Source organism: Haplochromis burtoni, unplaced genomic scaffold (assembly GCF_018398535.1).
Source record: "Haplochromis burtoni strain Fernald_Lab_line unplaced genomic scaffold, NCSU_Asbu1 Contig_162, whole genome shotgun sequence".
In the NCBI taxonomy this organism is placed as follows: Eukaryota; Metazoa; Chordata; class Actinopteri; order Cichliformes; family Cichlidae; genus Haplochromis; species Haplochromis burtoni.
The window spans coordinates 582050-599549 of record NW_024582523.1 but is presented as its reverse complement, the minus strand read 5'-3'; the positions used below and the strand labels follow the sequence as shown (position 1 = coordinate 599549).

The following is a 17500-nucleotide window of genomic DNA, read 5'->3' as shown; positions in this document are numbered from 1 at the left end:
TTAAACTATTTTTTTTAATCAAAGATGATACCTTTAACCTTAGATGATTTTCATTACTTTGATGCCAGGTCTTAGCCAGAATTAGCATCAAATGACAAACCGAGACAGCTGAACTACTCGGGCCACCGGGAGGCAATTTTAGCTGTTATTCTTCAAATAGCTATCATGTAGCAGAGTGAAAGACGAGATATAAAATAAAAGATTGCAAGGTTGAAGTGGTGTTGTGCCTAATTCCCACTGGTGGAGAGAATTTTTAAAAAGCGTTAACGCCTAACACAAGTGACTGTGAAGCCCCACTTACTGAATTTAAGCTGACCTTGCATGAAAAACCAGCCCCCTGATGTGACACCTAAACATTTTCTTACCCCCTAAATCTTTTACTCAAATACAAACCCCGAGAGTTGAGCCCTGCAAACTGTGTTAATATTACTTCTGATCTTTTTTAGCCTTAAGTGCTAAATATATACATTTAATTACAACACGAACACAAACATACATGCTAAAGTCTCTACAAAATATGCAAATAAAGGCACCACAATAACCATGGCTTGTAGTGCGGTCTGACTTCTTATCTCACCACGTATGATTGGGGTAAAATAATCACACAACTGTGTGAATGTATTAATTTATTTACGCTTGTTCCTATTATGCCAAAGCTTTTTTTTGGTGTAGATGTGCATCATGTGGTCAACATAGAAGATGTGGTAATGTAGCGTTTCCACTGGTTGTTCCTGTGTGAATCAGAACCATAGGCTGCAAATAGAAAGTGGACATAGCCGCTGGTGAGTGAAGTACAGTGAGAAATATTGACGCATTCTCTTGTTCTTCTGAGATCAGATCTGACAAACGAGGTGGGATGCGACTGAGAAACCAAAGGACGTTGCACGTTCATTGCATAAAGACAAGTCAAGCATAAGACAGCCACCCTAAAGCACATGCTGCTTTATCCTCCTTTCTGACTCTAAGAGGGGACATAATTTACAAACCGCACATTGCGTTGTATTCAGTAAAACTTAAAACTAGCAACCAAGATCATAAACTCATCCACAAAGTGTGTACTAAGTTAAGAGATCACGTGAGCAGCAAATTCATATTCTCATGAACTTCTATACAGTCAACTCCTGGTGGCCATTAGAAGCAAGCTAGTTTGAGGCACTTAGGTTAGCTTGTAGCTTAGCTTAAATTTTTAGCTAAGCTACATTCACCACTTGTGATCAGAACAAGCACCATTCAAGTACAAACATGAACGAGAATTTTAAGATATAACATTTAAAAAAACTGGTTAGCTGACTCGAATCATCGTGAGGTGGTGTTATATGTGCTAGCATAAACAAATTAACCTCGCAATTACCTGAGCCTTCCCCTGTTGAATAGCTGCCTACAAGCTGAGGCATAATTCCATCTTTGCCACGTGTGTTCACTGCTGACGTAACGTGAGAATCCCGTTATCGTGTACTGAGCTGTAAGTCGACGGTTGGCAACGAGTCCAGCATAGAATCAGTGTTAAAGGGATAAAGTGGCGGGATAGAAGTCATTAGGTAGTTACAAGTAAAACACCGGTTTGCAAAAACTGCTGAAATGACATGTCGCCGACTCACTGCAACTCCTCGCAGAAAAATCGAACAAAGATGCAAATCCAACTTCCCAAGAGATTCCTAAACTCAAGTTTCCTACACTAGTAAAGGAATCAACAAGAGACAAACCAGAGGTACAGTATTTATAGAACTCGATCTCATGTCTTAGCACGAGTCTGCTCTTGCGGTCACATATTTGGTCGGCTGGGCCTGCTCTGCACCTTCAAAAGATTTGATCATTCATAAACCATCACACGGGGTCACAACCAAGTTCAGCTCTTACACGGAACTGAGTGCAAGTCTAATCTCATGCTGTAACAGTTTCGGCAAACTGAGCAAGAAGACTCAGTTCAGTTTGGCTCATCAGCATGCTCTCATTTAGTGGAACAAACTGAACAGTTGTAGGGGAAGGAGGAAACAAATCCACAGGGAATCAGGTAATTAGTCACGGGATTGAGAGAGAGAGAAAAAGAGAGGGCGAGAGAGAGGTGGTGGGTTGGGTCGTTACTCATAAACGCTGCGTCGCATCAGAGGCAATTACCACAACCACAACAGTCCACATCTGAGTCACACACACACACAGGAACACACGCGTACAGTACCTTCACCTCAACGACGTCCCGATGCCCTAACAACCACAACCACAAGTGCCTTTAGCTGTCTGCCAATCTGTCTCTGACATACACACACATATGCAAGAGGGAGGGTATTGGGATAAGTCAAGAGCAAGATGGGGTAGCAGCGAGTATTAAAAGACAAATCTGTGTGTGTGTGTGTGCGTGTGTGTGTGTGTGTGTGTCTATTTATACAGCTGGATCCCAAGCATCAGAACACACACACACACACACAGTGATCAAGACAAACACACACACAAGCCAGAATATTTAAAAGTCGAAATCTTTCCATCTTTTGCTTTTGATATCCGCAGCCTCTGTAGTCATAATAAATTTGTAGGAAACGAAAAAGACACTCGAGACTTTCATTTTCCATCTTCCCCTATTCTCTTCCCCCCTCCTCTCGCGCACGCTCTCCTCTCTCACAGCAGATCGTTGCAGTGTTTTCTTTTTCTCCCCCCCCCACCCCTCCTCCCTCCAAATCCTCTCTTGTACAAATGTAGATCAGCGGCCTTTTCAGCCAGTCATAATAAAACACAGCTCGTGTAAGGCTGCTCTCAAGGCCCCTGGCAATGCAGACTCTCGCACAAACGTATACTGACACTGACACGTCAAATACACACTGATGCACACATAACGCTACCTGTATCAAGTCTAGTGCAACAGACGATAGAAAAGAAAGACAACTTTCCCATGAGCAATGGGCTTTTTAAAAAGAAACACAAATCTTGGCCACAAAATAAAATTGTATTGAATGAAAAAGAAGCTTAGGCGACTATTTCAAATAGTAGTGCTGTGATTTAAGTTTAGCAATGTAAATACTTTGCATTCTTTCCTGACTTTCTTCTCACAGCTGTTCTTTAATCTCTAACCCCTATCAGATCTCTGCCCTTCCCCCATCTCTCCATCTTTTTTCCATTTACTCATTACTTTCATTTTCTCCTCTTTTCCCCCCCTTATTCCCTTTTCCTGTCACCTGACTCCTGACCCTCTATGTCTGTTTTCTGTTGGTTGAGTTGAGGAGAAAATCATATTTGCCCACTCTGTCTCTCTGGCCTGCTGATATGGAAAATCATCTCAGAGGCCAGCCACTAACATAAACCTCATTTCTGTCCCTGTTTTTCTTTTCTCCTCCCCTTCTTCCTCTCCTCCTGGCCTGCGTTTCCGCCTTTGTTTTATCCTGATCCACACATTCCCTTTCCATCTGTCACCGCTGCATCCACTTGGAGTTTCCCCTTTTTTCTCAGCAGAAACACCAATAGACAAATGCAAATATGCTGAATTAGCCTCAGCCGATGAAGGAGCGTAGACGCTACTCATCAGTGCTTTTAATCTTCTGATCAGCTGCAAATATCCATTTATTCAAATATTCATTGTGACCCCCAGTGATACTAGGATTGTATACCACCTATCTCTGTGTTTGCATGTGTTATTTTCCACATATAGAAGTTCCCAACCAAGTAGATAGCTACATGAAGTCTCCATGGCAGTAATTAAAGTAGAAAACATATTCGTATCCCTCCCATTTTTTTCCGAGTTGGCATTGTAACTTGGAAAAGTGTATAAACACACAGCCAGCGAATCCTCCGATGTTGACAATCCAAAGTAATAAAAATCAGCTTTGATTCACAGTAATACAGGCAGCTGTACTTACAGTGAGCAAAATCTGCTTTAGTTTATTCATGATTGACTGTAATGTGATTTGCTGAGGGGAAAATCCACTCAAAAACACTTAAACACTGTTTTAGAAAAAAAAGGGGCTGGATATGTGCCTTACTTTTCTGGGCAGGTTTTTGTGGCTTGGCATATTTCTGGTATTCTCGTGGATAACATGGGGCCCAAAAAATTAAATTACATATATATATATAAAAACAATAAACATAAACATAAAGAATGACAGAAAATGGGCCTATTTAAGGGGGGGAACCTTTAAACTCTACCAAGAGGAATGTTGACTCAGACCATACAATGAAAATGCCCTTTTTTTTCGGAAAAAAAAAGGTGAACTCGCGACTGCTTTAATCAAGGATCAACCAGTCAGGCCTACTTAAAAACCTTGGCAGTCATGTTTAGAAACAATAACATCATAGACCCTTTCATGGAGAATTCCAAGGCAAGTGTCTGATGAAGGAATGCGGCCAAAACATCAAGGTTATTTTCTCTTTTTTACGTTATAAAAAGATCTGCTTTGGCATTTGTTAAACCAATTAAGTTACACTATATGCAATATAATGCGTCAATTCAGCCGAAAATGCTTAAAAGTGAGAAAAGATATAACTCTGCAGCCTCTTTTGTGTGCTTCGGCAGCTACTGAAGAGCGCTTGATGAAGTTTACTGTGAAAAAAACAAAAAAACAAAAGCATGAAACAGGACAGAACATTCCAAGGTTTCTCACTCTTCGAAAGAGGAAGAAGAGGGAGATGAAGAAGAGAAGCGAGAGAGGGGAAGAGGAAGGTAGATTTGTTGCAAGTGGTTAAGAAAAAAAAGTCCTGTGGTAAAAGAAGCAAACACAGATAAAGTGATGGAGGTATATTCTTTGTTGCATCTCACTGAATGGACTGCTGGTGATCGATATATACACACACACACCTGGAAGGATGATGAGTTAAATCAATCTCCATCCGATGGAAGATCAATAGCCTCTTGTGTTGTATCGTCACATTTGCCAATTAACAAAAGCCTCTGTGCTCCCACTGATATACTGAACTCTCTCCTACATGCACATCTACACACACACATACTGTCACTCGCAGAAAGAACTCGAGAGTCTGAAACTGCACTCTGTGTGTGTCTGTTTGTGTGTGTGTGTGCGCGCGTGTGTCAGAGGTTCTGACTCTCGTTAGCTTGGCTGTTACGCTTATTGCCGTACACTTGGCAACCTCTCGTCAGTCCGACCCTTTCATAAGCCTCCAACCACCAAGGGCCCTGGCACTGAGCCTTCAGTCTGTGTGTGTGCATGTGCATGTGTGTGTATATCTAAGTGTGTGTGTGTCTGTGTGTTTAGGGCCAGGAGTCAAGCCAGACCTTTTTGATCTGTTTTGACACCACGGAATTGCACAAGTGACAGGGCCACTCAAACAAGGCATTCGTGGAAGGCGCTTAGACACACACACACACACACACATACACATACACGCACACACGCACACAGGTCCATAAAAGCATTATGGCACTGGGGACACAAACACATTCAATGTGTGAGTAAGCGCCCAAGCGGTGCTTACAAAGAATATGTTCAGGGGAGAAAAGGAGTTCTTTTGCTCGACTAGATCCAGATAGCATTTTCCTTCTGCTCTATCTTATTATTCATCAACGATTCCTCTTGACTCATTCATGTTAGAGAGAGTAGGGTGTGCAAGCAAAGCATGGCATGTCGCCTGGGACGAGCAGCTGCACTGAATCACATTACGTAGGGAAGAAGAGAAAGGACAGAGGAAGAGAAAGGGAAAGAGAGAGAGAGAAAGAGTGGAGGGGAAAAATGAGATGAAAGAGCTACAAATGAGAGATTTCCCTGTGAGGCGCATAAATCAGCAGACTATGAACAGCACTGCTCAAAGCCTGACTCCCAGGCTGCGGACTAGAGCCTCGCCATCCACGCACGCACAGACACACACACACACATGGATACACACACGTTCTCTCTGCTACCATCTTTGAACATTCACTGCTGTAGCAACATTCCTATCTCACAGCACCTACACGTGTGTACTTAAACATCCAACAACAGCAAGTATCCTAAAAGAAAAAGCACCGAATCTGCTGGCTGTTGCTCCATGAAGATTAAATGAAATCAAAAGCTGGAAGAATTAAATGAAAAATGAGAAGAAAACGTTGCACCTTGCCTACCCCACCCCGGCTCGAGCCCCCACACACGCACATACACACACATGCACACACTCTGGAGTTGTTCCGATTTTTCCATTGGCGAACATAGTCCACAAACGCACCGCTAAACTTTGAGAAAAGAGGAAAATGTTCCTGCTTTTGACCACAGACTTTCTGGACGCCACACACCCACCCACCCGCGGCTGCAGGAAGGACCATATATGGCTTCGAAGAACAGGAACTCACAACGGGAGAGATTCTTAGGAAGCAGGGTGGATGGGGAGGGTTTGGCGGCGGGGCTGTCAGAGTAAGTTTTTCCAGGTTTTACCAAGGAAAACATGGGAATTTGGAGAACAGGGGTCATATGAGACTGGTCTGCTGCCTGGGTCAGAATGAAACACAAATGGTATGTGCAGGCACATGCAGACATACACTAATCAAAAGCATAAGGTTGCTGATATTTCAGGAAAGCCCGCGGTGAGGGTCAATAATGCAATTCCGCATGTGTGCGTGCGCGCGTGTACAGGGATGTGCATGTAGCACCAACCCACCCCCAACTCCCCACAGTTACCACCACAGTGGTTTTGCAGCTCTGGTATAGAGTGAAGAAGCCTGTTCTGGAAGATTTGGTCGTCATCCAGTCTGACATGCCCGTGCCACGCCTCTGTGGTCCATTCAGCCTCCAGCCACAGCAAACACACACACACATTCACATACACAGGCTATAATGATTCGAAGCTGCATGGACCTGTGTGCGGATTAAATACACCTGGGGGTCAAGACGCCAGGAAGAGTGAGTCTAACAGAAAACACAGCACCGTGAGCTGAGAGCAGAGTGTGTTTCTTCGTATCAAGTCATATCCAATCATGCGATCTGCTGAAGTTAAGACACAATTAAATTCTGACACCTAGCGCTTTATACTCACTCCTTATATAACACGTTAAGACGCTGCCCTTAATAAACACTTGTGGTTTGGTGCCGCAGCCCTGTTACTTATCAACAGTAATTTATGATTACAAATATGATTGAAATCCAACCTTAAGTAAACAATGTGTCAAAGCTGTGCGAGGCAACAGGTCAGTATTTAGATTGTATTAGATTCTCTGAAGCACTCAGTATTGTACATTAACAATGCATCCTATGCGGCTTGTAGATGAAAGGGAAGGCTCAAAACTCCCCTTTTAGCCTCTTTGCGCTTATTGTTTAGGCTGTTTAGTATACCTTTATTTATATATAAGGACAAATAATGAGCTGCTGATGAGAGCAGAGCATTTCTTTTGCAGAAAAATATATTTATATATATATTTAGTTTATCGGCTTAACATTTTTAGGAAGCCAGATACACACATGACTCCACGTGCAAGCTTTTATTGCTTAATATCTTCCAGAGGATGTGTAAATAACCATGATTGTGGTATCTACACTTGCTTGTGATCATTAAAGAATTGATAATATACCACAGCTCTGTCCCCAATCAAAAAAAGAAATTTCTAATTTACAGGAAATACTAGCAAGTGTGATCTAAAATCGGTAACAAAATCTTACTTCAAAGTATACAGCTGGTTTTAAATGTGGAAGAAAATACTTAAGAGAAGGAAAAGCTTCTAGTTATTTTAAGTGATGTAGAAATAAATGTAAGCCATGTCAAATACTCTTCCTTTTATCTTAGGCTGAAGTTAAGACTTGAATCTATTTATGTTACTATGAAGGTTACAGATCGCAGCCCGAGATTTGTAGCAGGAGTGCAGCACAATCCCGCTTCATCTAAAGTTAGCACAGACTCCAGTGGAAACAAACACACCTACGCAGCAGAAGCGAAGCAGGAGGACGGCTGCAGAGGGGAAGACAGCATCCTTTAACCAGCAGACCCAGATTTAACCACATCCATGTCAGCAAGCATCCACCCTACTGAAGTGTCCTTTGACGAGACACTGAATCCCTACCTGCTACCGCCAGTGCTTCGACTGACCCTAAAGTCAGATCTTGCCAGCAGCCCAGAAAAAGGTGAATTTCCCAGCAGGGATCAAGTATCACATTATTTTTTGAAATATGCTACTTGCAAGCCATCTGCAGAGCTCTCCTCAGTCCTACACCACTGAGACTCATATCCCAGTATCACTGAAGGAAATGTGTCTGCGCAACTGTGTGTGTGTGTGTGTGTGTGTGTGTGTGTGTGTGTGTGTGTGTGTGTGTGTGTGTGTGTTTGACTCTGGTGTGCCGTATCACCCTCCATCATCATGAGTTGAGGGGTTGTGGTTCCTAGAGAAGCACTTTACTTAAATTAGACCCTCAACGACTCGACGTGCAGGTGTCATTGTGTGTATATGTGCATGTGCGTACGCTCGTGTCTGCAAAGTATACTGAATGAATGCACGCGTGTGTGTGTGGGCGTCAGAAAGTCAGTGTGTGTTTGTGTGTGAGAGAGGGAGAGAGGAGACTGAATGCCGAGAGAGGAGCGGGATCAGCAGACAGCAAATGCGAGGGAGAGAGAGGGAGAGAGACAACAAGATAGGAAGAGGAGAGGATGGGGCGAGCGAGAAGGGTGGGAGTCTGCGAGGGAGAGAGTGAGTGACACAGAGAGAGTGAGAAAGCAGGTGAGAATAACCCAGTCTGACCTTATTTCAGCACGGCTTTTCCATTCTTTATATTCCCTCATTGCTGTAATATTTACACAGGAATAAAAGATTATTAGAGCGATCCACAGAGAAGAAATGAAGAGGAAGAGGGGGAGGGGGGAAATATAAACATAAGGAAAGATGAAGACACTCATGAAGGTAGAAAAGAAACCAAAGGGAAGAAACCTCAGATTAGAGAGTCTATTGATTATTATTGTCATCAATTAGGTTGCCAGATTTTCTTGATTTGTCTCGTACTGTGGGAAAACTGTTTTGTTTGCTTTCTCCAACCAGCAGCCAAAACCTTCAAGCTTCAAATTTAATTGGTAATGCAAAAAGAAGCAGAAAATCCTTACGTGCCAATATTTGGCATTTGCTTAAAAACGATTCAGATATTTAAAAATGAAAAATCCTTATCAAAAGAGTCCAATCACTTCAGCTTTCATACGTTATTTATGAACGCATCACAGACAAATCTCTAAAAATAACAATAACCAATAAAGATCCCCAACGTCAGGAAAAACACGCTTGAAATGTTATGAGATTAAAATGTACACAGATTTAAAGTGCACTTTTTAAATGTGTCTCTCCACAACAGCAAATAATAACTCGCAGATGTGCAGATTAAATGAATAACATCTGCCCATCAATCATCAACATTTTAATGAAACACAGAGCTGAAAGAGTTCAAGTCTTAATTTGTTAATTGTAAAGCAAAAATGTCAAATTTATTAGGTTACATTTCATTCTAAATTTGGACTTTATTCTGTCTTACCTGATCTTAAATGACATACCTTAAGGTTTTAGACTACCATGGATTTTTCTGATAATCTACAATGAAACTGATAGTTAGATCTGAAACAATACTGTTATTTATTGTTCTGGGATAATGTAGACATGCCTATTGCTGTTCACCCAAATAATGCAGTTTTGTTCAGGTATAATTTGCAACAAATCTGTGAATAATAAAAACCTTTTTTTATGATTTGCTTGTTTGTTTTAAGAAAAAAACTGAATATGCAGAAGAGAGAGTACAGGTATGACATCCAGGAAATAGTCATCCCACTGGGATTATTAACCAGGAATCCAATGCTCAGGGGGGTGCATGTTCAGTTGGGATGTCCCCTGAGCACTCGGCTATTGGATCGCTCCAATTAATTATTTCTTAGCTGTTATACGTGGAATTTTGAGGGGTTTTTTTTAGCAATACTTGGGTTTTTTCCTAGACCAGACTGGACCTTTGAGAATGACAGAGCATCACTGTGCATAGTGTTAAGGTGATGAATTGATGTTACCTTGTTTTGACAGAAATGCCTATAACGCGTTAGTAAAAGGAAACCAAATGAACAATGCTGTTTTTAAAAAGAATAATAATAATTTTTTTTAAAAAAGCTCATTTTGCTAAATTGTTTTTAAGATGGTGCAAAAAAAAATCCTCTTTGCAAGAAAACACTGAATAATTTCTCACATCACAATAAAAAAAGAAAAAGATAAATCCAGGCTATAAGCCATGTCGTGTCTTCAGCGCTTCACTGTTTCCCTGAATGCCCAAAACTGCACAGACTTAAAAGAAGAATTTTCACACCAAACTCAACGTCACATTGCATGTTGAGAAATCCCCTTACAGAAAAAAAGGTAAACATCCTGGCATAACTGCAGCCTTCCGAGCAGCAAAATAAATCAGTATGCCACAACTGAAAAGAAAACACAGGGCTGCTTCTTTGTTCTCACGCTTTCTTTTATATATATAAAAATATATAGAAATATGTAGGATTATACTATTTAAGATATATGTCTTATTTCTAATTTTTCTTTTTCTGCCCTTCTGAACAGAATTGTATTGAGTATTTTGTAGTCTAGCTTTGGATGCAACGTTAATATCTGTTCCACTAACGTTTATTTGATTTGAAAAAAGACAGAGCCTGCACAAGTTAAGCAAAATGATAAAACGCAGCGAGGCCAGCACTGGGAGCTTCTGAGAAAGCAACACATTCATACAGACGCGTACACATGGAGAGCAAAAAAGCAAAAAAAGAGAAAAAAAAAGCCATACGTATGTGAGCATCCGCACACAAAGAAGTCCTTGTATTATGCATGCGTGCATGCTTCCAAACATTACAAAAACACACATCAAAACGACCGGAAAAGACAGTAGGTGGTTATTAAAGAGACAAGAGAGAAAAACAGAGAGAAAGAGAAGAGACACTTTACCGGCAATCAAAGATGCAGAGGAGAGGAGACAGGAAGAGAAGGAGAGGGAAGTGGAGGTAGAGAGAGAGAAACGTGCAAAAAAAAGGGAAGAAAAGGGGAAAAAAAGGGAGAGCTTGCTTTTAATCAGCCTGGATCCAAAATTTAGACAGGCACACACAGAGGCACGAGCAGTCCCTGTAGGATTAGGGCCTTGGCACTGTGTGTGTGTGTGTGTGTGTGTGTGTGTGTGTGTGTGTGTGTGTGTGTGTGTGTGTGTGTGGTGTGTGTGTGGTGTGTGGTGTGTGTGTGTGTACTGTGCAGTCCACGAGACTGATTAGCCATGAATGACTGATGACGGATTTGGCTTTTTTTTTCCCTCCTCCTTGCTCTCTCTCACTCTTGTTTTCTTTCTCACTACTCTCAGCTCGGGCAAGAGCATGGGAGAGGATACTCCCTCTCCCATCACACACAGACACGCACACACACACACACACACACACACACACACACACACACACACACACACACACACACACACACACAAAGCTGCACACAGCTCCATGTATATTCAACAAAGGCTCCTGAATATACTTAATGCTTTCATGTGTGTCACTGTGTAACGATCCATGCTGTTCCACACAGCTGCTTCTCTCTTTTTCTTACTCTCTTCCTCCTTCACAATCATGCACACACACACACACGCACACACACACACACACACACACACACACACACACACACAAATATGTACCTATTTCCTGTTTAGGAGCACATTAACTGTATTTCACACCAAATACTAAATCTGCTCAATCTGTATGACAGCAGCAGTTTGACTCTTGAAAAACACTGAAGGGTCCTGCATTCAGGCGGCAGGCCAACCACTCTGCCTCCTTTAACCTCACCTCCAGATGAACCTCGGGCCACTGCCATCCATCTAAAGCCCTGACAGCAAAACAAACTGGACATAGACCCGCCTGAATGGAGGCCATTACAATATGAATGAGCCAAACAGAGCTGAAATGAATCGAGTGGAGAAGCAAAACACAACAGCTGAGGAAAGGGCCCGGGCTGAGTCAAACGAGTCAGCTCAAGTGACGATGAGTCAGGCAAAATGTAACCCCGAGACAGGGTAAAAGCAGAGGCCTGTCTCAGGTGTCCGTAGCCGTTCTGATAAGGGTTACCTTGCCGTGGTGCTTGCAACACTGCTTTTTCAGGGGGTGCAGACCTGTGGATCCACCGAGACTGTGACATCATGTCTGTCCCCCTGCTAAGTGATGTCACCTCCCTGTCATGTTGCGTAAATAGGGAACTGCCTTGACCCCTCTGAAGAGGAGAGAGGCCATAAAATAGCTGGGAATTACAGCATCTGCACACTTTCTTTGCACATATGTGGTGACTTTTTTCATGCAGTCATGTCACGAATAAGAGCCACAACGACGAACAACTTATACTGTTTTTTATGCACGTGCACACACACACACACACTCACTCACACATACAAAGCCCCCGTCTTCCTGTACAGAGTAAGAAGCTGTTTTAGCCTTGTGTTTTGCGGGCTGTTTAAAATGTCATTTTTCTCTCGTTTCTCTGACTTCAAAGGCGCCTCACTGAGCTCTCACTCCCTCTTGCCAAATCCTCCAAACGTTTCTGATTTAGTGAGTTGGCCACGGGCCGAGTAGCACCGGGACGGGCCCGTTAACAACTGTCCGAGTGGTGGGTGAGAGGAGGTGAGGAGGAAGGAAAGGAAAAGGGAAGAGAAGAGAAGGGAGAAACAAATGAGACAATGTGGAAAAGGGAGAGGAAGCAGGCTAAAATTGAGACAGAAATAGGAGGACTGCTGAGAGAAGGTCTGCTAACAACGCGAGGAGGCGATGGGCGTGTGGGGAGTTAGACAGAGACGGGAGATGGATATAAGAGGTGGGGGGATCGATTGAAAAGAGAGGAGAGAGAGAGAGAGAGAGAGAGAGAGAGAGCGAGAGAGAGAGAAAAGGGGGTGGGGTGAAGGGGGCCATGGCTGTGAGGAGGAGGAGGAAGGAGGGCTGGAGCACCACTCGAGAAGCTGAGAGGAGCAAATGCAATAGTGAAGGGGAAGTGAAAGAGGAAAGCAGAAGGAGGAAGAGGGGAGGGCGGGCGTGCGATTAAAGAGGGGTGAGGAAGACCCGGGGGGGGCGCAAAAGGCCTGGCCAGTGAGAAACAGAAGAAGAAGAAGGAGAAAGAGGAAAGAGGAGCAAGTGACAGAGAAAGAGGAAAAAAAGAGCGCATGGACACAGGAAGTCTGGCGCTTTCCATTCACTTCATGACACATCAAATCATCAGATGGTGGTGTGTGTTCACACCCCGGAGATGTCGCAACCAAACGCACCCCACACCCTTCAAATCACTGCTACCGACAATAAGCAGCTGTTCTCGTGTTGGAGGAGAGTTGGAGATGAGACAAAAGTCTTCCTGTCACAGTGGCAAGTGCAACTTCAGAACAAATGCAAGCTTCACTCCAAACTCAAACATCAAAAGATTTTTCCTTAATTTGTTTAATTTTTTTCCCCTTTCTACTGATGTGACCTTTTAGACGCTTTAAATCTCAGCCACAGTTACTCCGAGGTCAATTTGACCTTATTGTGGAATATATTTAAATGACGCGCCACGGTTTGCTTGAAATATCAAAGCATACACAAGAGTCTCATTTGTAATGGAAATGCCTTTAATGACTTTACCGGCCCTTACTTAATGACTTAATGCTTTTAATGTGTCAACAAATTTCCAAAAAGTCAGGCTCGTTTAAGTGATTTTTTTGGCCCTGCTGCATATTTTAATCTCACACCTTGATAAGTGCACAGCGCTGATGTGGGTGGGGAATCGGATTTGCTATATTTTGAGGCAGACCAAAAATCATGTATGTAAAATGCAATTTTGAAAAGAGCATGTGTGTAGCGTGTGTGTGTCTGTGTTATGATGACACACACTAAAGTTACTCCAGAGCCTAGTCCAGTGTGTTTAAATGCAATGCTGAGTGAGCTTTAACTGGAATCAATGGTTTTTTACACTTGAATTTATTTTTCTACTCAAAGTCAAATATTGTAGATTTTCACCCAGTTTGCACTGAAATCGCCACAAATTAATTTTGATTTTATTTAACACATATAATATATTTTCTGTTGTGAAATTTATAAAAAGGAAAATAATTGTACATTATCCAACAAAAATACATATATTTAGAAAAATTTCCCTAGTGGTTTCCTACTCACTTATGCACTTACGGTCACTCGGTGTAGCGTAGTGCTGATGACACAAAGTGGGTCAGTCAGTTTTTTTTGTTTTTTTTAATTGAACTGAATCGACAGTTTACACTCGTCTCCTTCCTCACCAAATCCAGTCGCAGCTCGGCTGGCCGCAGCCTAGACCAGCTGTCTCCTCCACACAGGGGGCCGTCTTGCACACTGCACCCTAGATGTGCCCCCTGTACACCCCGGGTTGCATTGGTTGGATTGGAGATTGGTGGGTGGTGTTGGAAAGGGGTGATTGGGCTCGCTCACTGCTGACTCATCCTACACACATACACACACACATACACTTGCAGGGACAGGCAAGCATCTCCTCTCTATCGCTTTCATTCACTCACACTCTTGAGAAGCAGAGGAGACGCCAGGGCGGGGAGTCGGTGGGGGTGACGGCCAGTGGGTGCTGTCAGGCGGTGGTAATCTGACTGGATTACCAACCAGGTGGAAACATTCAGCCTATCTACCCCCCTCACACCCTAACCCTCCCCCTCCCTCCTCCTCCTCTTCCTTCCTCCTCCCTGGCTCCATCCATCTATCATTTCTTCCCTTATTTTTTTCACATGCCTTTCTTTCTTTATCTATCTACGAGGCTTCCCTTTGCCTTTAAACATAATGAGTACCCTAGACACACACACACACACACACACACACACACACACACTCACACTACTCTATAGTAACTACAGGCCTTTAATTCCACAAGCATGGACAGAAACCAAACCCATGCGTACGCGCACAAACGCGCCGTCTCCTTCCATCGCCGTGCAGGTTGTTTGTGCGCCAAGGTGTGTGCAGGTAGTAAAGTGAAGGGGTGTGCCTCATCTGTGCTGCCGCAACGTTCAAAGCCTATGACAAAAAACTTCCAAGGGAAGAGAGAGATATAACTGACAGCCTTCTGATGAATGGACTGGATGGTTGTGCACACACACACACGCACAGCTACAGGCATTTGTAGTAGAGATATGCAGAATTTAACTACAGGGTCTTGTGTTTCACTAACAACATCGAACATGGGGAGAAGGAAAGGGAAAATGCTGGGATGAAAAGGGGGCATAAGCTGAAGAAAGAGCTCAAGAGAGCAAAGACCGAGAGCAACCGAGAGAAAAGAAAGTGAGAAGTGGCAGAGAGATAATCTAGTCTATGACATTATGGTTATGGTTTATTGCTGTTTTAAAGCACAAAAAACAAGCAGCTTAAGACTAACGTTCTTCAAAGTGTGTATGTGTTTGTGCGTTTGTGCAGCTGCATGTGTGCACACACAACATGAATGTAAACTCCTTCTGTCTGCATTACTTAGTCACACAAATGCACACTCGTTCACGTACACAATCATGTAAACAAAAACGGTCTGCTGTCTGGGAAGTAACACACCTGTTCAATGACAAGAGCAGCCACGCCCTCCATAATACTGCACACCTGTGCTTCTGCGGGCTAAACCTAACCCTAATCGCACACGCAAACACACACATGTACACACACGCACACATACACACATATACACTTGCACAACTACTGCCCAGGGGCTAACATCAGAGAAAGGGGAAGAAAGAGAAAGAGAAGGGGGGACTGGAATAAAAAGCAAAGCAGTGAAAATGGGAGGGGAAGAGAGCAAGACAGACAGACAGAGACAAAGGCTTTCCCACTGCTCCTATCAGTAATCTAAACGCCTGTGTAATATCATTGTGGGGTTTTATCAAATGTGGGCTGAGTCTTATGGCGTTGGTATGCGTCTGTCATTCCATCACCTTGTCAAGCGCGACCATATTCAAGCAGACACCATGCTGATCTAAATAAGAGGCTTCAGCAAATTGATGGATTGCAGGTTTTCCAGGATATGAAGAAGCAGGGGAGAATGAGGGGAGTCTTTTTTTTTTCATTTTGGATTTTTTTTAAGTGATATACTCAGTTTGATACTACGAGACTGTGTATACATATATATATATATATATATATATATATATATATATAAAGAAACAGTGAGGGTGTCTTCACAAAGATCTGAAACAAACCCTTGTCAAAACCTCCCCCTCCACCCTCCTGTCCCTGCTATGGCCAGCTCCACATCACATCTACCCCCTGTGCTGAGGCCTAGGGCCAGGCATACAGCTTTCTGGATCTCTAAGGGGGGCAAGGACAAAGGTAACCCGCATCCTAACCTCCAAGCAAACACACATACATACACCAACCCCCCATCTCTAAACAACAATCCTCTATGCCCATCATGTCTGTCAAAACCCCATAAGGGACATGCATGGAGAGTCTGGATATCTGGAATCTCAATACAGTGTCATGCACCTTGAGACCCAGTGAGAGGCCCTCTTGAATATATTTCAATAGCATTATCACCCTGCATTACTATGCTTATACCCCCTTTATTCAACATTAAAGAAACATTTTTACACTGGGCCATTATGCATGTCAGCGCACAGCAAAATCAGTCAAGGTGCTATTTAAACTGCAATGCAGGTTACATTTGTATTTGATATATTAGCTTTGAAAATGAGCTGGGCGTGTTTTTGCTCGAATGGTGTGTGTGGAAATCAGAAACAGGCAGGCAGCTCAGCGTGTCATAAAATATAGAAAATATTTTATCAATATAAGTTAATGCATGGAGACTGAATCATTTATAATATATTTAAATGTGGTAAAGTGTTGATCATTATTTATGTGAATTGTTTAATAAGTATTATACTGAAAAGAATGTACGTATGAGAGAATAAAGCAAAGCTTAATAACTTTTGTGCAACAACACGTGTTTTTAGACGTGTTGTCAATAAAATGTGTTGACATTTAGACTTTTTTTACTAAAATATTTTTTAAAATAATAAATAAATAACGTACAGTATCAGTTCAGGTTTTAAGAAACATACACTTTACAGCCTTAAGTCAGTTTATATAATTAATATATTTATATATGAATAATTATTAAAAACGCAGAGGAAGAGCCCAAGTTTACAAACCTAAATGCTCACGTGCAATAAAAAGTATATTAAACAAACCAAGCTGACGTAAAATTGCATTTTAAATTAAAAAAAAATAATAATAATTGAAAAAAATCCTCTCATGTGAAGAAACCAGAACCACAGAACCAGGAGGTGGAGCACGAAATATCAAAAGTAATTCACGGTAGGATTTCTGGAAAAATCCACGCGTGTTGACCTGAAATGTGAAATGTATTTTAGCAACTAATTAAAAATGAAAACCCGGTTTGCCTCATTTTTTTCCCTTTTACACATGAAAACAAGCAAATACACGCGAGACGTGGATGGCCACTCTTGACACACATGGTAACTAATGAGATTTCTCATGTAACACGTATACATTCATCCAGCGCGTGGGTATAAACGCAGTATGATTTCGGACAGTCTTTTCTTTCTGTCTTTGCACGCACACACACGACCCCCCC

The 17500-nt window shown here is 42.4% G+C and overlaps 1 protein-coding gene across 3 annotated transcripts in view; it reads right to left on the bottom strand.

Moving 5' to 3' along the window:
* The window catches only part of bahcc1b (BAH domain and coiled-coil containing 1b), a 66917-nt gene that overhangs the window by 35408 nt on the left and 14009 nt on the right, over positions 1 to 17500 (bottom strand). Inside the window, exon 1 of one of the 3 annotated variants that reach the window (XM_042225142.1) lies at positions 1352 to 2593. The exons of the other annotated variants lie outside the window; for them this stretch is intronic. Coding sequence (XP_042081076.1) covers positions 1352 to 1394 — 43 coding nt within the window. The 5' untranslated portion in view covers positions 1395 to 2593. Of the gene's footprint in view, positions 1 to 1351; positions 2594 to 17500 lie in introns of those variants that run through there. 3 annotated transcript variants of the gene reach the window in all.